Genomic DNA, 13,776 nt, shown 5'->3' on the forward strand with positions numbered 1-13,776 from the left:
GGCAGGAGGGACTTTGCAGAGGCAAAGGTGGACATGTGTTTAATCATGTTCTCTTTTCCAATTTTCTACCCTCCTGACAGAACCTGAAGTGGAGGCAGAGCTCAGAGGTTCTTTCGTCAGTCTGAGGCGGGCTCTTTCTCAGCTGAGCTCCATGGATTCCTCCTTGCTGTTCACGGTACTTTGGTTTCTAGTTCCTAGAAAGTATGAGAAAGCTGTGTGAGGGCAAATGCGCATGTGCACACAGTCCTGGGGTTACACAGACCTTCCTGACATTGGCAGAGGACAGTGGACTTGGAAAGATGGTTTACTCTTCCTTGTTTTGCTTTTAGCAGAGCTACCGTGACGACTTAGCTCCTAAGAGCATAGCAACATTCTCTACATATTTTTAAATAAATATTGATTGTTATTTATTAATATATGTTTTAAATACTTTATCTCATAAATGCTTTTAAAATTTTTTTATTTTTATATGCATTGGTATTTGAGAGAGTTAGATCCACTGGAGTTTCAGTTACAGATGGTTGTGAGCTGCAATCTGGGTGCTAGGAATTGAGCCACTGAACCATCTCTCCAACCTATCATAAACGCTTTTTAAAGATTTTATTTTTAGCCGGGCGATGGTGGCGCACGCCTTTAATCCCAGCACTCGGGAGGCAGAGGCAGGTGGATCTCTGTGAGTTCAAGACCAGCCTGGTCTACAGAGCTACTTCCAGGACAGGCTCCAAAGCCACAGAGAAACCCTGTCTCGAAAAAAAAAAAAAAACAAAAATAAAAATAAATAAATAAAGATTTTATTTTTAATTGTATGTACATATATGCCTGAGTGTAGGTGTGCATATGAGTGTAGGTGTATGCGGAGGCCAGAAGGTTTCACCACTGCTGCATGAGATGGACTTAAAAGTCGTGTAAACATTTACAGGCCATAGGTGCTGGGAATGGAACTCTGGTTCTCTGAAAGAGAAGTATGTAGTCTTTTTTTTTTTTCCGGTTTTTTGAGGCAGGGTTTCTCGGTGTAGCCTTGGCTGTCCTGGAACTTGCTCTGTAGACCACACTGGCCTCAAACTCACAGAGATCCACCTGCCTCTGCCTTTCGAGTGCTGGGATTAAAGGTGTGCACCACCTCTACCCAGCCGGTATGTATTCTTAACCATGGGACCATCTTTCCAGCCCAACCTCATAAACATTTTTTAATTCCATTGCATGAAATATATCATGTTTCACATGAAAAATAATTTTACCTTGCTCCAATAACTTGTTCTCACGGCTTTAGATTCCACTAGTTAATTTTTATTGTTTGTTTGTTGGTTTAATTTTTTTTGTTTTGTTTTTTGTTTTTTTTTTTTAAAAAACAGGATCTTACCTACCCCAGGCTGATCTTGAACTCACTATGTAGCTGAAGATGACCTTGAACTTGTGATCCTTCTGCCTCCTGAATTACCAGTATTTCAATCATGCTTTCAGATGCCTGGTGTATGTCGTATTAGGATTATTATGATTTTCCTGCTGCTGTGATAGTCCATCGCAGTGGGGAAGTCATGGCAGGTCGAGGTCGGTGGTCACATTATATCACAGTCAGGTGGCAGAGTGATGAAGGATCAGTTTGGTGTCTCCTTTTTTATTCGGCCCAGGACCCCAGCCCATGAAATATAGTGCTGGACACAATTAGGTGGGTCTTCTCACCTCAGTGAACCTAACTAGATAATCTTTACCAGACGTGTCCCAGAGTTTGTTTCCATGGGGATTCTAAATCTTGTCAAATTGATAACATTTATCACCATATCAACCTTTAACTTTAAAGATGGGATCTCAGGTAGCCCAGGCTGGCCTTCAGCTTCCTATATAGCTGAGGATGGTCTTGATCTCCTGGTCCTCTGGTCTCCATTTCCCAGTGCTGGGATTACAGGCACAACACACCTGTCTGCTGTGGTGTTTTATTGTTTGTTCTGAGTTAAAGAGAAACCCCAAAGCCTTTTTTAGGTGGGAAAAGAAAAATCACAAGTTGAGTTGGGGAAACAGTGGATGCAAGCACCTGCTGCCCAGTCCTGACCTGAGTTCCACCCCCGGGGAACCTGTAAAGCCAGCTGCCGTGGTCTGCTGCTAGGATCCCAGCACTTCTATGGCGGGGTCTCAGGCAGAGACATTAGCCTGGAGTACACTGCACGGCAGAGCCAGGGAGGCCCGCTTCAAGGTGGAAGGCAAGACCTGGTTCTCCTGACCTGCGTGCGCACACACACACACACACACACACACACATACACACACACACACACACACACATACACACACACACACACGCACACACACACACACACATACACACACACACACACACACACACACACATACACACACACACACACACACACAAATCACAGCTTCATTGAGGAGGAATGAGTAGGAAAGAAATGTTTTAGCTATAACAGAAATTGAAATGTTTTCTTCTTAAGCTGGGTTACATTTTATGGGTGTGTATTATATTGCTGTATATCTTTATGTTTTAAGAAATTCATAGTGCGTTTCAAAATACCTTTTAAGCTAGGAATATAGCTCAATGGAAGATTACTTACTCGTGTATGCAAAGCTATAGACTTCCGGCACTCCAAAAAACAAAAAATAAATAAAAAGTACATAAAATATGCTTTCTCTTAGACTTTGATGCTAGGAAAATATAATTATGTCATTTCCTTATTTTCCAGTCTAAGGCCACTTGAAGTAGGTTGAGCTAGGGCCAGTGAGATGGCTCAGCAGGTACAAGTCTGGTGACCTGGGGTGACCCTCGTAGAGGTGGAAGGGGAGAACCAACTCTAGCAAGTTCTCCTCTGACCCGTCCATGCACCACGGCACATGTACCATCCCCCACACACACTATTAATAATACAATTGAACAACTTTATGAAATAAGTGAGCTAGAAAAGGTTTCCCCTTCGAATTGGTCTAGACACCCTCTCTAAAGCCAGACCTTCCTTTGTGTCTCTAGGCTCGGGCTCTTCTCCACTGGCATGATGGTCATCAGTTCTGCAGCAAAAGTGGGCAGCCCACTAAGAAGAACGTGGCTGGCAGCAAGCGAGTGTGTCCTTCCAATAACATCATCTATTATCCACAGGTGGGGCACAGTACCTGGGAGAAGGCAGCCTGGACTACCCGAGATACTTTCACAAAAACCAAAGCAGGTGGCTGGAGAGATGGCTCAGCAGTTAAGAGCACGGGCTGCTCTCTTCCAAAGGTTCCCAGCACCCACATGGCAGCTCACAAGTCTGTAACTCCAGTTCCGGGGGATCCAATACCCTCTTCTGGCCTCCTTGGGCACCAGGCATGCATATGGGGCACATACCTACATACAGACAAAACATTCATACAGATAAAATAAAAGACGGTCAGCACTTGGGAGGCAGAGGTGGGCAGATCTCTGTGAATTTGAGGCCAGCCTGGTCTCCACAGTGAGTTCTAGGACAGCCAGGGCTATGTAGAGAGACCCTGTCTCCAAACAAACAAACAAAACAAAACAAAAAATAAATTAAAAAACAAAAACAAATAAATTTATCTCAAAAATATTTCTCTTTGTTTTTTGAAAAAGGGTCTCTCTATGTAGCCCTGGCTATCCTAGAATTTGCTATGTAAAATGAGAAAAGAGGAAAAAGAAAATTGAGGACAGTATTCCAAGAAAGCTGCTGCCACTCTGCCATGGGGAAGGAAGAAGCCTGTGTGCTCAAAAGGCTTCCATGATTGCCTGTTCCTTTTGTCTTCTAGGCCCTAAAATGGCGGCAGCTCAGTTTCCGTTCTCCTTTCCTAGATGGCCCCTGTGGTGATCACCCTGGTGACAGATGGAGCCCGGTGCCTACTTGCCCGCCAGAGCTCCTTTCCCAAGGGACTGTATTCTGCCCTGGCAGGCTTCTGTGATATAGGTGAGGGGTTCAAGGGAGGAGCTGCAGGTGACACGTCCTGTTGCCACCATGCTCGAGTCACAGACATGCATCCTCATGTCAAGGAAACTTTCCTGGAATCATGTATGATTTTCCTGCATAGCAGGAGGCAAAGTTTCACACATGCAGCATAGTGGGAAGAATGACCCAGTGGGTGCCCTTCACCCACCGCCTTAGTACACTCTTCCCACATATCCGTTTGTCTGCCCGGCCATCAACCCGTCTTACTTCCTGATGAACCAATTACAGACGTTAGTGAGTCTTTCAGCACACGCAACACTGCTCGCTGGACTCCCATGCCTACTGACACTGCTTTTCCGTATGCGGTTATCTCTTTCCTGGGTAAAGTCTACAGACGGTGAAAATGGTACTGTCATGTGGCTGAGGGCAGCATATCCCCCACGGCTACACTTACTGGCATCAAAACCAGCCCACTAGACTTGAGCACTTGCTGATTCCTCATGCTGGGGACTGAGACTCGGGACCTCACAGGAGCAGCGCGTTCAGACTCCTTTCACACAGTAGAGGACATACAATTGTCCTGCTCCCTGGCTGTCTGGAATTAATCTGAGTGCTTTCAGGTGAAAGTGTGGAAGAGGCCATCCGGCGAGAAGTTGCAGAAGAGGTGGGCCTGGAAGTGGAAAACCTGCAGTACTCCACGTCCCAGCACTGGCCCTTTCCCAATAGTTCGCTCATGATTGCTTGTCATGCAACCGTGAAACCAGGGCAGACGGAGGTAAATTCTGAACTTTCTCTTACGCTGTGGTGTCCCCTTCACAGGCCACTGAGTGCTCTCTGAGCATGTGTTTAAGGAAACTGTCCGGGTTATATAGCAGTATAGAAGATAATCAGTGTCGTGAAGGAACATGCACCTGAGGCTGGAACAAATAATCACCATTCCCCCTTGCTGTGTCTCAGCTATGACACAACTTCCCTTTGAGCAGCTTCGTAGAAACATCATTAACACCCAGTCTGCTGATGGACTGGGGGTGGGGCTCAAATGGCAGAGTGCGAGCCTAACATACACCAAGTTAGGGGTTCAGTCCTCAAGCACCATGTCAACCCAAACTGGTAGTCCTGCTCATAATCCCAACACTTACGAGGTGGAGGCAGGAGGGAAAATTCGAGGCCAGCCTAGACTACATGAGACCCTGTTTGATTTTAAAGCCATCTGTAGACATCTAATGCATCTAACTTGCTGGGTTTGGAGAGAGCTTGTATTAGGAGCCCACAGTCAGATGACTGGCAGTGTCATAGACTTTACCCATCATTTCCTGTCCCCCTGTTTTTCCTCTGTGCTAAGAGCAATGAACATAAGCTTTATTTTAATGTATTCAGCAGCATATTGCTAACTGTGAGTGTTGTACAGACCTCCACAACTTAGTATGTTTAAGTGAAACTTTATATCCTTTGACCACTGCTTCCCCATTTCCCCCTCCTTCTGGGCCTTGGGAACGAGCACTCTACTCTTTGCCTCTACATGTTTGACTATTTTAGAGTCTCCAAGCACTGAGACCGTGTAGATTTGCATAAGGCTTATTCTACTTAGCATGTCTTCTAGGCCCATCATCTTATTATAAATGTTTGATTTCCTTCCTTTAAAAAAACTCAGTAATGCCAGCCAGGGTGACAAATGCCTATTACATCAGTACCTGGGAAGCAGAGGAAGGAAGATTCAGGAGTTCAAGGCCAGCTTTGGTTGACATTGCAAGTTGAAGGCAACCTAGGACTGCATTAGACCATCTCAAAAAAATAGCAAACAAAACCTCTCAATACTAGTTCATAATGTGTCACATTTTCCTTTTTGACATATATCTAGACTGGTTTTTTTTTTGGTTTTTTGTTTGTTTGTTTGTTTTGTTTTTGTTTTTGCTTTTTTTTTTTTTGGTTTTTCGAGATAGGGTTTCTCTGTGGTTTTGGAGCCTGTCCTGGAACTAGCTCTTGTAGGCCAGGCTGGTCTCGAACTCACAGAGATCCACCTGCCTCTGCCTCCCGAGTGCTGGGATTAAAGGTGTGCGCCACCACCGCCCAGCCTAGACTGTTTTTATATCATGGATGTAACAATAAGAATGGAGAGGTGCCTTTGACATCCTGATTTCAGTACACTTGGATTATGTGGTCAGAAGTGGGATTGCTGGATCAAATAATAGTTCTACTTTTTAAATTTTCATTTTGAGATAGGATTTCACTGTGTATCCCTAGCTGATCTAAAATTTACTACGTAGACCACACAGGCCTGAAACTCCAAGAGCTCCACCCATCTCTGCTTCCCCAGTGCTGGGTTAAAGGCCAGGGCAACATTTTTATTTTTTCATAGAACTTCCATATATAGAACTACAGTGGTTGCACCAATTTACGCTTCTGCCGATCGTTTATAGTGGCCCTCCATTTCCATTTGTTCATTTTTGAGGCAGTCTCTAACTATAAGTAGCCCAGGTTGGCCTTCAACTTACTGTGTCACTCTGACTTGCCTCAAATTTAAGGTCTTGCTATTTCAGCTTCCCAAGTGCTGAGGTTACAGGTATGTCATGATGACAGGCTTCTTGGTTTTTTTGATAGTAGCCATCTGACTTAGCTGCCTTTCTATTGCTGTGAAGAGACATCAAGGCAACTTGTAAAATAACTTGTAAACGGGGGTCTTGCTAACAGTTCCAGAGGGTGAGTCGGTGACTATCATGGGAGGAAGGCGTGGTGCTGGAGAAGTAGCTGAGGGATGACATCCGGTCCAAAAGCAGGAGGGAGAGAGAATAAGGAGAAATGGCATGGGCTTTTGAAACCACACCTCCTCTCATGAGGCCACACCTCCTAACCCTTCCCAAACAGTCCCACCTTCTGGGGACTAAGCATTTAAACATGTGAGCCTATGGAGGCCATTCTCATCCAAACCATCACACGACCTTAGAAGGTATGCAGCCATCTTGACTTTGCTCTGCATTTCTCTGATCAGTGACACTCTGTATTCTTCCATATATTTGTTTGTCATATGCATTTCTTCTTCTAAGAACCATCTATTCGGGTGTTGCCTGTTTTCCCCAGTGCCAGGGATTGAACACAGGATCTCACAGGAAGAGCTACCGCCGAGCTCTTCCCATTCTGTGGTGCTGAGCTGCAAGGGATCCTTTACATAGTCTGGATATTCTTTATGAGCTGTTTGTTCTGCAGACATTCTCTCACATCCCGTGGGATGCTTTTTCATTTTGTGTTTCCTTTGCTGTATAGAAACTTTTTTCTTCTGAGACAAAGTTTCTCTGTGTAGCACTGCCTGTCCTGGAACTCACTAGGGAGAATAGGCTGGCCTCAAACTCACAGAGATCCTCCTGCCTCTGCCTCCAAGTGCTGGGATTAAAAGAGTGTGCCCCCACTGCCTGACTTTTTGTTCTGATCTCATCCTGTCTGCTTTAGCTTTTCCTGTCTTTGCACACCTAAAAAAAGTTAGTGCCCAGCCCAGTATCACAAAACAGTGATAGAGGTTTCTTCTAAGAAGTTTATGTGAGGTCCTAAATGTACAATTATTTCTTGATACATTTTGTGGGGTTTTTTTTGGTGGAAAGAGTACAGTTTCACTCTTTTCATGTGTATCCAGTGTGCCAACCCCATTTATGTTGAGATTTTTCACCTTCAGTTTTGGTTTGGTTTGGTTTGGTTTTTGGTTTTTCGAGGCAGGGTTTCTCTGTAGCTTTGGAGTCTTTCCTGGAACTTGCTCTGAAGACCAGGCTGGCCTCAAACTCTTAGAGATCCACCTGTCTCTGCCTCCGGAGTGCTGGGATTAAAGGCATGTGCCACCACCACCCGGCCTCACCTTCAGTTTTTAACAGTACCTTATATAGAGACAGAATACACACACCTCACTTAACAATTTGGGAGTTGGTCTTACTGCTCGGGGAATTCAGGATGTTGAGGAGTAATGATATAAAACTCTAGGAACTTCTGGTTGAAAGGGACTTTGATGTCTTACCTAAATCCACCTCAGTTGTCTGTAGCATGTCTGACAGATGGAAGTCACCGAAGGCCCTGCCTATCAGTTTGCCTATTCTGTCGTCTGATTTTTATGGGCTCTAATCTGCTCCACTTCCTGGGACAGTCTGTGTTTACTTTGCTTCTTGCTGTTAGTCATCATTCACCTTTACCCTTTAGAGAAGCGTTTGTACAGATGTGTTTGTGTGTGCCCATGGTGGAAATCAGAGACAGGCTGTGGGCGTCCGTTCTCCCCCACATCTCGTGTGAGTCCTGGGGACCAGGCGGAGGTCCTCAGCCTTGGCAACAAGAGCCTTTACCTGCTGAGCCAGCTTGCTGACCCTGTGCCTGCTTTTTAATTGAACGAGTTATACAGTTGATGCAGACACAATTAATTATAACTTACCACTCAGTATTTTAGTGTCTATACTTTGGGATTTTATGCGTATGTACGCTGGGTACTGAAACCAGGCTTAACAAATGTTCTTAGCCTTGTACAAATAAGATTTTTTAAATTTACACTTTTTAAAGAACTATTTAAAAATACATTTAATTCTCTCTTGTGTCTCTGGTTTTAACCTCGCCCATCAATACCAGATGTTATCATTTGAGAAAACAGTTTTATTTGCATTTTCTCACGTTAGGCCTAGTATTTTTAAATTTTATATCTTCTAATTTCGCCCCCTCCCCCTTGTCTTCCAGATCCAGGTGAACCTGAGAGAACTAGAAGCAGCTGCCTGGTTCAGTCTGGATGAGGTGGCCGCAGCCCTGCTGAGAAAGGGCTCCTTTATTGAGCAACAGAGTGATGCTCTCCCACTGCTGCTGCCCCCCAAGTTAGCTGTTGCCCACCACATGATTAAGACGTGGGTGGAAACACAGACCTGTTCTTCCCTGGCTGCTTAGCTCAAGTGAGGCCATCTAGATCCCTCCCAAGCAGCTGAAGGGCATGCCAGAGATAGACTGCAGAGGAGGTGGCAGAGCCCGCTCCAGGGCCACCTCGTACGGCGAAGGAGCTCTGAGGAGTTCCTGTTAATAACAGAGGTTCCTACTAATGAACAACCAAAAATGTCAGTGTAACCTGGATAGAATACCCTGTACCCGCACTTGTGCAGCTACTCTGAAGGCTGAGGCAAGAGCGTCACTTTTTCCTAACAACCTGGGAAACACATGGAGACTGTCTCTTTGACAAAGCAGAGGTCTAAGGAACATGTTGGTTGATGAGAGGCTAACTATGAAAAGCTGAGGGAAGGGGCTGATTTGTTTGGTGGGGGTCATTTTCTCCATGGCTGTAGGAGCAAACACTTTCCAGAGTGTGGCTCATTGATGTTGCATTTACAGGGACTGCCAAATGTGCCTGGGGTGATTTATCTTAGTATCTAAACTCACATTTGAATTGCTTCTGTCCCCACAGAAAAATAACATAAATAATGTTTTTGAATTTGTGTGTAGGTATATTCTTTTTTAAATTTTATTATTATAAGTGTTTGCCTGCATATACATCTTTGCACAACATGCCTGCCTAGTTCCTGTGGAGGGCAGAAGAGGGTGTCAGATCCCCCTGGAACCGGAGTTCCAGACTGTGGCTAGCTGCCATGTGGGTGCTGGGACTCAAACTTGAGTCTTCTGGACGACAGGCTCTGATCCCTCTCCAGCCCCTATAGGTGTGTTCTTTTGTGGTAGGAAAAGTCGACTTTTGTAGCAGTTGTTGCTAGAGGTGGAACCCAGGGCCTCACACATGGTAGGCAAGTGCTCCATCACGGAGCCCAAAAGTTATGGTTTTATCTTTGTAAGCTCTTGAAGGGGTGAAGAAAGTGGAGCAAAGGTCTTCCACAGCACGCTCTACAGGCAACCAGAGGCGGTGTAGTTTTTTGAAGTAGCTAAACCCCAGAAGAACTGGAGATGATTTGAAAGACTATGTTGTCTTTCCAGCTCTTTCATTTGTTCAGTTTGTGACCCAGGGAAGAGACTAAACAAAAACAGCCCTGGACTCTGCACACCCAGAGAGTGCTGCTTCAGTTAAGGGGATGGGGAGGCCAAGTAAACACCACGCCCGAAGCTCTCGGACCAGGACGACCCCCAACTCCACCCCTGATGCCAGAGACTGAGCTCAGGACCTCATGCACCTAGGCAAGCCTGTCACTGAGCTGCTCCCCAGCGCCTGTGTCCTCTGCATCTTGCTGCTGTAAAAGAGAAGATTCCCTGGAGGAAATATAGTCATGCTTTTACTCAGACTTGTTGGTTTTTTTCTGTTCTGTGGTTCAAATTTTAGAAAAATGAGAATGGGGTGGGGACAGGAAAGCTCTTTATGTGTGACAGAAAAATGTTTGAGTCTAGACTGCCAGGCTGTGACACAACTGGGAAATGTGCGGAATCTGGAAAGAGTGACCGCGGCAAGTCCTCGCTTCAGATAGCAGCACTCATTGGGAAATGTGCGGAATCTGGAGTGACCGCGGCAAGTCCTCGCTTCAGATAGCAGCACTCATTGGGAAATGTGCGGAATCTGGAGTGACCGCGGCAAGTCCTCGCTTCAGATAGCAGCACTCATTGGGAAATGTGCGGAATCTGGAGTGACCGCAGCAAGTCCTCGCTTCAGATAGCAGCACTCATTGGGAAATGTGCGGAATCTGGAAAGAGTGACCGCGGCAAGTCCTCGCTTCAGATAGCAGCACTCATTGGGAAATGTGCGGAATCTGGAGTGACCGCGGCAAGTCCTCGCTTCAGATAGCAGCACTCATTGGGAAATGTGCGGAATCTGGAGTGACCGCGGCAAGTCCTCGCTTCAGATAGCAGCACTCATTGGGAAATGTGCGGAATCTGGAAAGAGTGACCGCGGCAAGTCCTCGCTTCAGATAGCAGCACTCATTGGGAAATGTGCGGAATCTGGAGTGACCGCGGCAAGTCCTCGCTTCAGATAGCAGCACTCATTGGGAAATGTGCGGAATCTGGAGTGACCGCGGCAAGTCCTCGCTTCAGATAGCAGCACTCATTGGGAAATGTGCGGAATCTGGAGTGACCGCGGCAAGTCCTCGCTTCAGATAGCAGCACTCATTGGGAAATGTGCGGAATCTGGAGTGACCGCGGCAAGTCCTCGCTTCAGATAGCAGCACTCATTGGGAAATGTGCGGAATCTGGAAAGAGTGACCGCGGCAAGTCCTCGCTTCAGATAGCAGCACTCATTCCACCAATGAAAAAAAGATAGAAGACCCAGCCGCCCTACGATTAGTGGAGCATCTATCTAATTATTCTTTATTTTTTTATTTTTTATTATCAATAAAAAGTTGGGAGTCAGATATTGAGATAAGAATCTGAATGATCAGAGAAGTGGCAGAGAAGCTACCAGTGACCTCCTGTATCTTCCATTTCTCCATCCAAAAGTCCGAGATTCTTTCAACCCACCTCCTTACTTCCTGTTTCCTATCTGTCCTCAGTCCTCCAAAATCTCTATGGTTAATTTGATCAGCTAGTGGCTAACTCCGCCTTCTGACTCAAAGCAAACTTAATGGTCAGAATGCAAGATATCACACAACACGTTAAAGCCCCATAGCACTAGGCAAAAGATTCCAGAAGTGAAAAAGTTGAAGCTCTGAATTTCCCTTTGACCCCAAAAGGTCACTTCTGGGAAAACCCAGGTGCCTCCATCAGAAATTCTTGAAAGATACGACCTGGTCCCAATTTGGCAGCTCGCCTCCACCCACGGAGGACACACTTGGGAAAGGAACCTGAGATTTCTGCACACCCCTGCAGTCAGGAAACAGTTCAGGGTCTGTGTGCGTTACTACCTGCTCGTGCCATGAACGGGCTGAGTTTGGAGAAGGGCTCAGGGTTCCGGCTTGATTATGTGCTTTTCGATGAACCTGGGTTTTTTTTGGAAAAGATGAGGGAAGCTAATAGGAGACACCGCAATATTGAACTTCATTTTCCCAGCACAAGTTGGGTAGAGGGGCCTTACCACTCCAAGGTTATCTGGAAGATGGGGCTGGGATACTGAAAATGGCAGGTCTGTGGGCACAGGGTGTGTGCGTGCACAGGTGCACACATGCATGTACACACAAGGGATTGTGGAAGCACTAAGGATAGAGTGGCATAGCTGGGGCCATGGTGCAGATTAGCAAAACCTTTTACCAAATGTATTGGTCTCCAGAGGGAGTCTGCACCAAGCTCAGTCACCTTTGGTAACGGGAATAGAGAAACAGCCTGCTCTTGACTTAGTTTTATCTGTTTACCCTTCCTCAACATTTTGTCATCAATGAAGATAAAATTAACATACATGAGTGCATTATGGGAAAGCTGGGACCGAACCATAATGTGGGGACTAAATTTCAAAACAAACTGTAAGATGTACTTACTCTCTTTGTTTGTTTTTTTAATTTATTCTTAACATTTAAAGTTATTTAAAATGCTGCCAATTAAAAAAACATTCATCTGGGGGCTGGAGAGATGGCTCAGTGGTTAAGAGCACTGCCTGCTCTTCCAAAGGTCCTGAGTTCAATTCCCAGCAACCACATGGTGGCTCACAACCATCTGTAATGAGGTCTGGTGCCCTCTTCTGGCCTGCAGACATACACATAGACAGAATATTGTATACATAATAAATAAATAAATATTTAGCCGGGCGGTGGTGGCGCACGCCTTTAATCCCAGCACTCTGGAGGCAGAGGCAGGCGGATCTCTGTGAGTTTGAGGCCAGCCTGGTCTACAAGAGCTAGTTCCAGGACAGGAACCAAAAGCTACGGAGAAACCCTGTCTTGAAAAATAAAAAAAAAAAAAAAACATTCATCTGCTACTTCTGCAGATGTGTGTGTTTGCATGCAGGCATGCCTGTGTTCAGGTATGGAGGCAGAGGTCAACTTCAAGAGCCAGCCACATAGTGGAGAAAAGGTTTCACTGGCCAGGAGCTTGCTAATTAGACAAGGCTAGCCGGCCAGCGAGCTATGGATATATCCAGGGCTAGGACTATAAACACTTGCCACCAGGCCTGGCTTTTTTTGGTGGATTCTGGGGAACTGAAAGGTGCAGCAAGCATTTCATCGATACAGCTCTCCACCCAGCCTGATTTTTATTAATATATAAATTTATATTATATTTTAATTTACTTATATTAATTAATTTATATGTATGTTTTGGGTTGTTTTTGTGGGTTGTTTGTTTGGTTGGTTGGTTTCGTTTTTTTGAGACAGGGTTTCTCTGTACAGCCTTGGCTGTCCTGGAACTCACTGTGTCGACCAGGCTGGCCTTGAATTCACTGAGATCCACCTACCTCTGCCCCCGAGTGCTGGAATTAAAGGCGTGTGCCACCACTGCCCAGCTAATTGATTTATTATTTATATTTTATGTGTATGTTTTGTCTTTATGTATGTATATATGTATACCACATGCATGCAGTGCTCACAGAGTCCAGAAGAGGGCATCAAAACATTCTGGAGCTGGAGTTATAGGTGGTTGTGAATGCTGAGACTGGGGGTCCTCTGCAGGAAGAGCAAGTGCTCTAAATCACTGAGCCGTTTCTCCAGCCCCCAGCATTAGGCCTTCTCAGGACAATATATAGTAAGTAATTGTGTACAGCAAGACTAAAGGAAAGTTGGGTGTGACGGCCCACACTTACAATTCTAGCACTTAGGCTATAGAAACAGAAGGCTCAAAAACAGAAAACAAACAACAAAAGAAACAGAAGGCTCAAGGGATTGTCAACAAAATGAACATAATTCTCAAATGAAAAACCTCCTTTCATGTGTCCAGACAAGTCTTGGGTACATAGACAATGTGGCTATGTGAGATTGCCTCAGTAAGCTAAATATAAATGCAACATGAAAACAGAAGGGAACTGATGGGGAGGGGTGACGGCAATGGAGGGACAAAGAGAACCATCTCTCTGTGTGAAGCAGAGCCCTGTGAGTGGGAGAGG

The 13,776-nt window shown here is 45.4% G+C and overlaps 1 protein-coding gene across 5 annotated transcripts in view; it reads left to right on the plus strand.

Moving 5' to 3' along the window:
- Nudt13 (nudix hydrolase 13) overlaps positions 1 to 10,105 on the plus strand; it is a 38,616-nt gene extending 28,511 nt beyond the window's left edge. For 3 of the 5 annotated variants that reach the window (XM_075949487.1, XM_075949488.1, XM_075949490.1), the window contains 5 exons: positions 81 to 175; positions 2,978 to 3,103; positions 3,791 to 3,902; positions 4,502 to 4,656; positions 8,577 to 10,105. In XM_075949487.1, the coding sequence (XP_075805602.1) occupies positions 81 to 175; positions 2,978 to 3,103; positions 3,791 to 3,902; positions 4,502 to 4,656; positions 8,577 to 8,777 (689 nt within the window). In that variant the 3' untranslated portion in view covers positions 8,778 to 10,105. Of the gene's footprint in view, positions 1 to 80; positions 176 to 2,977; positions 3,104 to 3,747; positions 3,903 to 4,501; positions 4,657 to 8,576 lie in introns of those variants that run through there. The other 2 variants (XM_075949491.1, XM_075949489.1) reach the window with 2 other exon arrangements.
- The last annotated feature ends 3,671 nt before the right edge of the window (positions 10,106 to 13,776 follow it).

Source organism: Microtus pennsylvanicus, chromosome 15 (genome assembly GCF_037038515.1).
Source record: "Microtus pennsylvanicus isolate mMicPen1 chromosome 15, mMicPen1.hap1, whole genome shotgun sequence".
Taxonomy (NCBI): domain Eukaryota; kingdom Metazoa; phylum Chordata; class Mammalia; order Rodentia; family Cricetidae; genus Microtus; species Microtus pennsylvanicus.